This window comes from Phyllostomus hastatus, unplaced genomic scaffold, assembly GCF_019186645.2.
Source record: "Phyllostomus hastatus isolate PE091 unplaced genomic scaffold, TTU_PhHast_1.1 phas_scaffold_442, whole genome shotgun sequence".
Classification (NCBI taxonomy): domain Eukaryota; kingdom Metazoa; phylum Chordata; class Mammalia; order Chiroptera; family Phyllostomidae; genus Phyllostomus; species Phyllostomus hastatus.
This window is the reverse complement of record NW_025334030.1, coordinates 5,982,263-5,993,231: the sequence shown is the minus strand read 5'-3', so window position 1 is coordinate 5,993,231 and position 10,969 is coordinate 5,982,263. Positions and strand designations below refer to the sequence as shown.

Genomic DNA, 10,969 nt, shown 5'->3' with positions numbered 1-10,969 from the left:
TGGGAGCAGATCAGAGAGTCTCCCCAAGCCTATGACCCATGGAAGGGCTACTGCACCAGCCATTGAGCCCTGTGCCGTGGACAGATGCCCAGCCCAGGGCCCCAGCAACCTGGAATCCAGAATGTCCCAGAGCACAGCTCATGTCTGAGACAAATTCCCAGGATGTAGCCTGTGGTTCACAGCTTAAGGGACCAAGGCTCCAAAGAGAACAGCTTCTGCCATGGAAGGACCTGAAGCTGGTGTTCTAACTCTTGTTTTTTAGATTCACTGCCTGTCTATTTGACATCCATTAATCACAGAGCCAGACTGTTAGCCACAGGTGTTAGCTTACATCTCCCAGAGCCCATGCTCCACACCGTGCCAGTATTTCCCTGCCAGGCACCAGACAACTGGGGACGGCTGCTGCACCCCAAGGTCACTGGGAGGATTCGAAGCAGCCAATCCTAAGCTCTCTATGCAGCCCTGCCCTGTTTTTCATTTCTTTCTCTCTGCTATGACACTCCCCACTTCAGGCCAAGAGAGAGCAACAGGGACTGGATTTACCCATTCGCCTGCAGCAAAGTGAAAAATGAGGCAAACCCTACAAAGCAAACACAGTGGTTTTCAGACACTGGACAGCAGGCAGCAGAGGACAGTGTCACTGAGACACAGGAAATAAGGAGGGGAGTCCTACAATCACCCTGACTTGCTGCCCGGGAATGGCTTCTAGGTTCAAGGAGGAGGACTCCAGGGGAGCAAGGTGTCTAGAATCTGCCCTGGACAGAGTCCTGGGGAACTGAGCCACTCATAGACTGAGCCTAAATATCTGCAGAGGGCCCCCTCGGATCTTCAGCTGAGGACTGAGTGGTGTGGGTGTGGGTGGAGACTGAGCCTGGGGCAGGATGTCTCCCCTCCTGCTGGGAAGGAGCAGAAGAACCGGCCTCTGGTGTCACCGGGGCTGGGAACAGCGCAGCTTCCAGCAGGGGAGCCAACTCCACTACAGCTTCCCTTCAGCCCTCTCATTGCTGTGCCCCCAAGCCATTCCTCCTTGTAGCCTCATCCTGTTCCACTGTGATCCACGCATTCCTTAATGAATCCTTCACACCCATGGAGAACAAATAAAGATCTCCCAGAACCTTGCCTCCCTGACCAATCCCTTTACTAAAGGCTGGCTTGATTTCCACTTGTCACTTAAGCCCCTCTGTGATATGTGGCATGGCCCCCTCCTGGAAGGGACCATCTAACTTGGAAGAGCTTCTGGATCTGGCTGGGGGGACAGGTCCCACATGGAACCACAGGGAGGATGGCCTAGCCCTGGGCAGAGGCGCCACCTCGAAGGAGGATAGGAAGCAAAGTGCACAAGACGGTAAGGAGGAGGACGTGCGAGCTGGCATTTCCTGGGTCTTCTCTAGAATGAAGACTGGTGCTAGGAAAGTACTTTGGGGCCAGTTGGGTGGGTGGGTCCAGGTCCCGATGCCTCCTCTGTCTCCAACTTGTTACAGGGGCCCTAGGGAAGGGGTCTTCTGGGGTTTCCAGGCCTGCAGGGTACACAGCCCACAGGAGAGAACACCGTGCTCACCCAGATGCACCTGCCTGTCCTGGTGGCAGGGAGGAAGAGGCCCGTGGACCCCCAGCCCATACCAACCACAGCCAAAAGGCCTGGGGTGGGGTGAGGACTCCCCAAGGTAGTGGTAGTCACCTCCCAGGCTTCTCCAAGCCCCTTCCTGGATGCCCAGGCTGTGAGGACCCCCACCCTCACCCATGCCATCCCAGTCTGACTGGAGTAGGTGGGGTGGAGTAGGGGTTCTTGGCCTTCTCCTCCACTGGGCGGAACAGGAAGAGAGTGATTGAATCAGAACTTCTCACCCCTTCTGGAACATTCCAACATGGAAAACCCACTAAGCAGCTGGGGAAGCAATTTAGGGACTTTAATTAAAGGCTGGTGGCTCTCCCACAGAGCCCCACCCCCACACACAGCTGGGAGGACACACCACATCTGCCCTCAACATGTTGTGAGGCCCAGGCTCCGGAACGGGCGGTTAGGCCCAGTTTCCACCAAGAGGGTGTGAGCAGAACAAACCAGTTTACCCTTTCTCCTCATGGCTTCCAGAGTTTGCCTTCTGAGCTCGGCCTGGACCCGAAGCCAAGCGAACTAGCGGCCCCCACAGTCCTGTACCCAAGAAGCTTCAGGAAGGGACAAGTAGGTTGTGTCAGCAGACCCAGAAAAGGGACTCGGTGTAAGGAGGAAATAAGCCCACAGTGAGAACACAGCTGCCCTGTTCTAAGGCTGCCTGCATCTCAGTGTGTACCTCCCGCAGGAAAGGCATTCCAGGCAGAGGGAACAGCATGTGCAAAGGCTATGAGGTCAGAAAGATCATAGAAGGTGGACGAGCCGACAGGAACAAAAGCTTAGGGGTGAGAAAAGCACACAGGCAGGGGTGGGAGCACACCTCAGAGAGCTGGAGAGCTGCCATCAGGAATCTGGTCTTCATTCTAGAAGCAATGGGAATGGGGGAGAAGATTAGAGTACTTTACAATCATGCTATCTGGTTTACTCTGAAGACACCCCTCTGGACTCCATGCACGCAGACTGTTCACTGCTGGAGAATAGAAGAGGTGCCAGGGCAACAGCGAGAGGCCCTAGGCCATGCAGGCATGGGCATCAGAAGTTTGGACAAGCATGTGTCCAGGGAGAAGGAACCGGTGGGGAACTAGAACAGGGCCAGAGGCTGGATCCGGTGGGGAACTAGAACAGGGCCAGAGGCTGTCCTGCCTTCCCTTCTGCCCCTGCCAACCAAGGCAGGCTGCCGTGCCATCCCTAAATGGGGCCCCAGCATGGAGAAAGGGAACAAAGCTGCCAGTGACAAATGCCTGCCACCCAGCAGGGATTCCAAAACAGAGCACCCTCGTTACTGTAAATTAAGCCAGCCCTCCCCTCCACCCACATCAGCAGTCCAAGTTTGGGAGGAGGCTATGGGTATATCCCACCCACATCTGTCCACATCTCTACCACATTTCCACCAAGGAGACTTGGGACCCACCCCCAGACCCGCCCCTGGCTTGCCCCAGATGGTGGGCCTGGAAAACAGTGCCAGCCCCTGAGGGCAGCTCCTGACTGGACTGTCCTCTGGGACCAGAACTAGAAGGTCAAGGGGCAGGTCTCCTGGCTATTAGAGACAAATGTCCCTATCTTTCTCCCCACCACCTGCTGAGCCTCTTCTCATACACTAACATCAGCTGACCCCAAGTCTACTCCATGGGTGGGTCGTATGACAAAGGCAGTGGCCTAGGTGACTGGTGGGACCACTGGCTCACAGTCAGCCAAAGAGGAGAGTGGTGACTAACAAACTGCTACTCCCCCGAAAACCCTCCCTTATTCTGACCCTGGGGCCCAGGATGGGGTGTGGCCCCACGTAGCCCAGGGTGCAAAGGCCACATCATGGTCAAGGACCCAAGGCCTGGGATGCAGAAGCCACCACCACTAGATCTTACAAGGGCCCAGAGCAGCCTGGGCATGCCAGGCCTGGACATAAGGAGCCCTGGAGGTCATTGTCAGTGCCACTGGCGGAAGATGGCACTGTGACCAGGAGCAGGTAAGAGATGGACACATACTCCAGCCTGCCCCTGTCTGGCCTCACTAGGGTAGGAGCTGGGCAGGCAGCTGGGCTGCAGAGGAGCCTTCTTTTCTACCCATCCCTAACTCTCCAGAGAGCTGGGTACACACGATAGAACTGGAACAATGAGGGCCTTGGGCGCACCCTGTGGTGCGGTGGGCAGGACCTGTGGACTAGGCCAGTGGCGGACAGTGAAGTGCTGTGTGGGGAGCTGATTGAAGACTGTTAGTGGCGCCATCCCCTGCACCGGGAGTTACTTCACTCTCACTGTGCAGCAATTCCACCAGGTTTCTGGGAGGGAGTGCCCACTGCATAGTAGGATGCCAGAGTCTTAGGTGAAGCCCAAAGACAGGGGCAGATGCAGCTATGATCCTGCCCCTCCATTCAAGTGGGTAACCTGGGACCTCAGCTACCTCATCAAGAACATGGGACAACCCAGTTTAGTGTGTCAGGGCCAGGACGAGAGCTCTAGGACGGCCTCCAGAGTCTATGTCGTGTGTTCCTGGACAGGCCCTAAACCTCTCCGAGCCTCGGTTTCTCATCTGTGACTTCCGGCCAAGCTCATTACATACCTCAAGGGGTGTATTAAGGATCAAGTTTAGACCTCTCCTGGCACTCCGACGGTGCCCATTAGAGTTAGCTGGAATGTGACTTCCATTCAAGACAGAGGCATAGGTAAGCCGGCCTCGCCTCCCCGCACAACCGTAGCAAAAAATACAGCTAGACTACAGAACAGATTTCACCCAGAGGAGTTCGAGTTATGGTATGACTATCATTTCTCTGGGCAGCGGCACCTCCAACCCCCACCCTACAACCCTCAAGGTCACGTAAAAGAACACAGATCCAAACTTTATTTCTTAAATAGTTCTCTCTACCCAGAATGTGCACACAGCCTGCTCTGACTGGCTGATAGGCTTAAATTAAGGTTACTAAACATCCCCCCGAGGGCCCTGTGCTGGCCTGGCCTCTCAGTCCCAGCCAAAGTCCTGACCGGTCATCTGGTAGAACTTTTGGTTGAAGGGCTGGTAGAAGTCCCGCAGCCGCTGGACCACTGCCTCAGGCACCCGGGGGTGTGGCCGGCCCTTGGACTTGCCCAGGCATCGGGGGCGGCTGCTCCCCTGGGCCTTCTTGAGACAGGGGAAGCCCTTGGTGGCGTTGAAGTAGAAGTGCTTGTCTGTGACGACCCTTTTCAGGCCCAGAAAGTCTTGCACGCGGCCAACTTCTCCAGCTGGGTCACTGACCAGGCGCTCACCACTGACAAACAGGAAGTGGGACAGGGGAAAGTATCGCAGCCAGTTGTCCAGGTGCTGGGCGTAGAGGCCAATGCGCACAGCACTCCAGGCTGTGTCCACGGGGCCCAGGCCGTGGCGGAAGGCCAGGGCTCGGAAGCTGGGCAGGCTCGGGGTCTTGGAGAGCATCTGGGCATAGTCAGAGATGGCCCGAGTCACAGGGTTCCGAACCACCACTATCAGCTTCATGTCCGGGGACATGCTGTGGATGCGGTGAGGGACCTCGAGAGTCACGAAGTAGCTGGGAGTCTTCTCCATGGTGATCTGCCCGTCCAGGGTGGGTGGCATCAGGCTCCTGCAGGTCATGTGGAAGGAGAGGTGGTCATGAGAGGGTGCTGGTCCCCCTCAAGCTCTCCCACTATAGACCAGTCTCAGGAACTCGAAACTTACCGCTCCTCCCTCCGGAGGAAGATCCAAACCTCCAAGATAGGTGAGCCTTCCCTCTCACCTAGACCCGCCCCCCCCGCAAACAGCCAGGGTGGGCAGCCTGGGATGTGGGCTGAGGGGACCCAGCCCCAGAACAGGCTGGCAGTGGGGGCCTGTCCTGCCAGGCTGCACACCCTAGCTAGAATGGGCCCCCACCCTGACACTGCTATGCCTCTCGCCCCAGACCAAGCACCAGGAAGGCCAGTGGCCTGGACTTGCCACCTACAGGGCTTTGCCCACCCTCCCCATGCCAAAGACCCCTACACTATAATTACCCCAGGTCACATTTTCATTAAGTGGCTGAAGGTATCCCCTAAATTAGGCCATTAATGACTCACAAGTGTCCCAACAAAGGACAGCTGCTTTTTTTCTCACTCCCTCCCCTGAATAGCCTCCCCACCCCACCCCCACCCTTTGATTACCGCTCTGCTAATTCTCACTGACCTGGGCCCAGTTCAAATGCTAAAAGCCTCCAGCACAGCCCAGCAAGGCCCAGCAAGGCCCAGCAAGGCCCAGCACACTGGAGAACTGTGAGTGAGGTGGCCTGAGGACCCACCCCAAGATCTCAGCAGCTGGGCCTCTCAGACCTGGCCCAGACCCGCAGGTGCAAGGCTGTGACTGCAACAATTCTGATGGTTCCTCTCATTCTGACCAGGGGAGGGGCACCGATCCTATACCACAGTTCTTGAAGAGTTGTCTGAGGACAGCCTCCTGACTGCCCCAAACTTGGAGATGCCCCTCCTGAACACCCCACTGGGCAGGCCAGCTACCCTGAGCAGTTTCCCAAAGTCGAGCCTCACCTGCCAGCCAGGTAGTGCAGGGAGAGGCGGGGCAGGGCGCTGCAGGGCCAGCTGAGCAAACAGCTCTGAGGGAGGGCAGGAGAGAGGGCTGGAAACTAGGTCAGTGGAGGCAGAGGCTGTGGGACCTGTGCCTTCAGAGGGGGCGGTCTCTGCCCAAGGCCGGCCCTGCCCCCAGGCCCTGCTTGGCTTGGAGGGTGCTTGGGGTATGAGTCCCAGGTGCACCAGTGGCTCCCTGGAGACCTCCCCATGGACTCAGGGGAGATGGGTGAGCCGCATGATCACCCACCTGGCTTCTGGCTCTGAGAGCTTCACCCGCCCCCTCAAACAAGGCCCTGGGCAGAGCTGATCTGCAGAAGTCACGGGGAATCGGGGGTAACAATTGTTTACCCATTACAGTGACAAAGTGAGCTGGAAATCTCCCTCCAACTCACTCACTGTCCCATTTGATAGGCAGGCACACTGAGACTAAGAGAGGGAGTGAGACGTTCATGGGTGGGGGTAGACACTGACCCACAGCACTCCCACCCCTGGGCTGCAGCTGCTGGAAGGTGGGGTGGCAGCTGGGCTTCTGCTCTCAGACCCCCCGCACCCATGCCCTGCCTTGTGACCTGGGAGCACCCAGCCCTCCTGGGACAAGTTCCGTGAGACCTCAAGTGTTAACAAGGACTGAGGCCAGGACTGCAGCCTCGGGTGGCCAGCTCAGGCAATCCCCCTTTCCACAAGAGGAAGTCAAAAGAAGGGGAGTCTCCTGCACTGGACCTCACTGCTGAGACCCCCTAAGAAAAGCCTGTGCTGGGTCCTGACTGGTGTGGTTCAGTGGCTGAGTGCCGGGCGTGCAAGAGGCAACCACACATTGATGTTTCCTTCCCTCTCTTTCTCCCTCCCTTCCCCTCTCTGAAAAATAAAATAAAGAAAATCTTAAAAAAAAAAAAAAAAAAAAAAAACCTATGTTGGGACAGACAGACTGCCAGGTAGATAGACAGCCATTGTTCCTCCCCTCATTGCCCTCCTCAGGAAAGGAACCAGCCCCAATTACTCCAGGACCCGCCCCTCCTATCTTTGACACCCCCTTCCCATCCCTTTCTTCCCCAGGCACCGAGTGACCCCAGAAGCACCCCCTCTTTCCCCTCCCAGATTGAGCACTTTGGGTTTTGAACATCCCCCCACCCAACACTCTTGGCCGAGTGGAGAGGGCTGCAAGGGAGCACACCACAGAGGAGCGAGAGCAGGCATGCGGAGGGGCTGCAGACTTTCTAGACCCGCTCTTGCTACAAACCAGCTTTGAGATCTGAGAACTTGGGGATCGATTGCTCATCCTCATCTGCCCTCAGAAACCTGTCCTGGCCAGGGCATGGAGGAGGGTAGGGGTGGGAGTTTGGGGGGTGGGAGAGACTGGGGAGGGGATGAGAGGAACAGCACTGACTCTCACACAGCAAACATCTGACAAGATGTTCCCCAGACCCTCCCTCCCTCTTCATCTGGTCTGCATTTCCCTGCAGCTTCCACCCAGCCTCAGGCCACTCTGCCTCCTAGGTCTCATCCTCCCTCATGTCCCACACCTCCTCTGGGCCTCAGCCAGCCAGCCTGGGACCCAGCAGAAACCATTTAGGGTTCCTGTGTGGGTCGATAGAAGGCTGGGAGGGGGGCATTGGTCCCCAATCACAGGAGCCTCTCCCCAGGTTAACACCAAGAGAAAAGTCCCACAGAAACCTGGGTTCCTCCCCCAACATACTCAGGCCCCCTGCTCCCTGTATTAGCACCAGGAGCCAAAGGGGTTCCCCCACCTGCACCCCTCTTGTCTCCTCTTGTTTTTCCCAAATACTAAGGTCAAAGTATAGCCCCAGGTGCCCCCAGACAGGAGAGCCCTCCTGATGCGGCCAGACAGATGCTCAGTGAGTGAATGAACAGACAAGCAAATGCTGACTGAGCTTGGGGCTACCTGGAGGTCACAGTCCCCAAGACAGAGCATCTGAGAGATAGGCTAACTGAGGCCCAGGGAGCAGGAAAGGTTTATCCAAGGCCAACCTGGGGCGCCCCCAGGACCCAACCGCCAAGGCCCATGGGAAGGGTGAGGGTCACTGCCTGGAATGAGGTCAGCTACAGCCCAGTGGGAGTGGGTGTCCCAGAAGCTCAGCTGGGGAACTGGCTGCTCCTCCTGTACTTACCGCCCTAACCTTCCACCCACATCAGGGGTCTGCACTCCTGAAGGCTCAGCCTAGCATTCTGAGAGCAAACAAGACCACCAGACCATGGCCAGGGCTGGGCACCCCCTTTGCAGCTGGCGAAGGGGTAGGCATTTTCAGAGGCTCACTGCACACTCAGAGCAGGTTGAAAGGTAAAAAGGGCCAGAGGCACAGGACAGCCGTGAGCACACAAAGTTCACAGTTGTGCCCTGGCTGATGTAGCTCAGTAGACTGAGCACGGGTCTGCGAACCAAAGGTTTGCTGGTTTGATTCCCACTCAGGGAACATGCCTGGGTTTAGGGCCAGGTCCCCAGTAGGGGGCACATAAGAGGCAACCACACATTGATGTTTACCTCTTTCTCCTTTTCTTTTTCCTTTCTCTAAAAATAAATAAATAAAATCTTTTAAAAAACAAAAACTTCCCTGGTTCTTTGAGAATCTTTTGAAGGCTAAACCCATACTAGCCTCCCCTGCAGTGCCCCCATTAGCCCAGCGCAGGGTCTCCCCTCAGTTCCTTGTAGTCAAAGTTCTTGGGACCAGTGTGGTCTCTGCAGTTCACCCTACCATTAACAGTGCGTCCTGCACCCTCACTCACCCTTCTCCCCACTCTACCCCCCACCTCCCCTTCTCTCTCCTCTCCACAGCAGTGAGGGAATAGAGACGCTCTGGGGTGCCGGTGGCACCGCGAGAGTGGGCAGCAGTCTCTCTGAGCTCTGAGGATGCAGCCAGTGGACGGAAGGATGGACTCACCTCCCTGGGATCCCCTGATAGCAGCAACCTTCAGAGCTCAGGAGCCAGAACCCCTGTTTTCACTGGGGTGAAACCCGTGAATGGTTTTAAGGAGAAAGACAAAGAAGCCAATGGGGGTGGGGTAGGGGTGGGGTGAGGAATCTGGAAACCGAAACTGGTGCCCCTGGAGGTGAAGAGTCTGGGTCCTGCCACCTCCGACCCCCACTAGCTCACCAGGCGACCTTGGTCAGGGCTCTCTCTGCCCCACAGGGGCTCGTCCCAAGCCAGTGGCTGAGGGGAGAACTTCCAGGGAGTGAAGTGACTCACTGCCCATCTGTAAGCCTCCATTTCCCCCACAAGAAGGGACGACGCAGTTGACCGGCTTGCACGCAACCGACGGAGGCAGCAGGCAGGGTCTCATACTCTGGCCTTCGGTGCCAACCTCAGCAGCGGGGAGCTGGAGTTCCCCCAGCCCCAGGACAGGCTGTTTCATATGGGGATAGGCGCTCCCTCCCCCACATTCCACACCGCGCCCCAAGGCCGTCCCAGGCAGGGGCAGGGCATCTATAGAGCCCCATGACAAGGAACTGCAGTCCCAATCCTCACCCTTAGGAGGCAGACACTTTCTAAGAGACTGCGGATCCCGGAGGCCACTTCCTAGGGAAACTGGCCAGCAGGGTGCGTGACTGAGCCTAATGAATTTCTAAAGATCCTCAAACCCCACTAGCTTGAAACTATTGTACTTCTCAGCTGGGATCGCACCCCGCCCTCCTAGTCTTGCTGAGACCCCTCAGCAGCCCCGAACCAGGGCTTTCCCTGGAGTTTTCAAAGTTTCTCGGAGCCCCGGGCCAGTGACCAAACCTCAGGCCCCCACCCACCCGGGCTGGCCTCAGCCTGCGATGCCCGACACCTCTCCCCGCCGCGTACCCACGCTGTTGCCAGGAAGGCACCGGCCAGGGAGTGCACAGAAACCTATCGGACGGAAGGGCCCGGGTCACTCACCGGTACCAGGCGAGTCCGCGCTCGTACCATCTGTCGAAGAAGTGGGGCTCGGAGCCGAGCGCGCGGACGTCGGGGTGCAGACGCAGGAACTCCAGGAGGGCGCGCGTGCCGCCCTTCTTCACACCCACGATGAGTGCCTGCGGGAATCGCTGGCGTCCGGGGCCGGTGGCCACCGGCAGAACCGGCGCCCCCGGGCTGCATGCGGCGCTGGGCGGCACCGCCGGTGCGGGGGCCGGCACCGGGACGCGGGCGGCTGGCGGGCCGCAGCCCTGGAGGGTGCAGAGGCAGTACACTCCCAGCACCAGCACGGCGAGCAGCAGAGGCGCACGGGGCGCACGCAGCGCTGCCCCGGGACCTGCCCCGGCGCCCTGGCTACACCCGGCCCCGCCGCCCAGGTCACCGCTACCTGCCATCCGGCCGCACCGCGCCCAGGCCCGGGAGCGTAGACTGCAAGAGGGTGCTCATCCCGATCCGCGATCTGTTCAGCCGGCTGAGCCGGGATTGTGCTCTACGTCCAGCTTCCCCACAGCCTGGAGCCGGCGCGGGGCGGAGCCCGGGGCGGTATGCCCCGCCCCTACTGGGTCACCTCTCTGCCAGGTCGCGCCCTCACCCACAGACGCCGCGGCGCAACTCCGAGCCTCAGAGAACACCTGGACGCGCCCCCTGGAGACCCTGGGCTCCAGACCTCTGGGCTCCGGGTCTTCATCCTTGAGCTCCGGGATGCGGCAGCGGAGAGTCAGGACGAAGGGCAGTGACAGGGCTGCGGCGCGGGACCCAGCACCAGCTCTCAGAAGGCCGATCCCGTCCCTCGCGGACCAGGTGCGCTGGCTGAGCAAGTAAACCAAGGACGCGCGTAAACCCGGGCCTTACCTAGTGCACAGAGGGGGTTCCCGGAAAACCTGCAGCAGGAATGGGGCGCGCCTCGCTGACGGTGGGCTTGTCATTCA

The 10,969-nt window shown here is 58.4% G+C and overlaps 1 protein-coding gene across 1 annotated transcript; it reads right to left on the bottom strand.

Moving 5' to 3' along the window:
• Positions 1-4,421: 4,421 nt before the first annotated feature.
• HS3ST6 (heparan sulfate-glucosamine 3-sulfotransferase 6) lies at positions 4,422-10,573 on the bottom strand. Its single transcript, XM_045820862.1, has 2 exons — positions 10,023-10,573; positions 4,422-5,177 (listed from the first exon to the last, which is right to left on the bottom strand). The coding sequence occupies exons 1-2, from the start codon at positions 10,433-10,435 to the stop codon at positions 4,562-4,564; spliced, it is 1,029 nt and encodes a 342-aa protein (XP_045676818.1). The 5' UTR covers positions 10,436-10,573; the 3' UTR covers positions 4,422-4,561.
• Between the last annotated feature and the right edge of the window lie 396 nt (positions 10,574-10,969).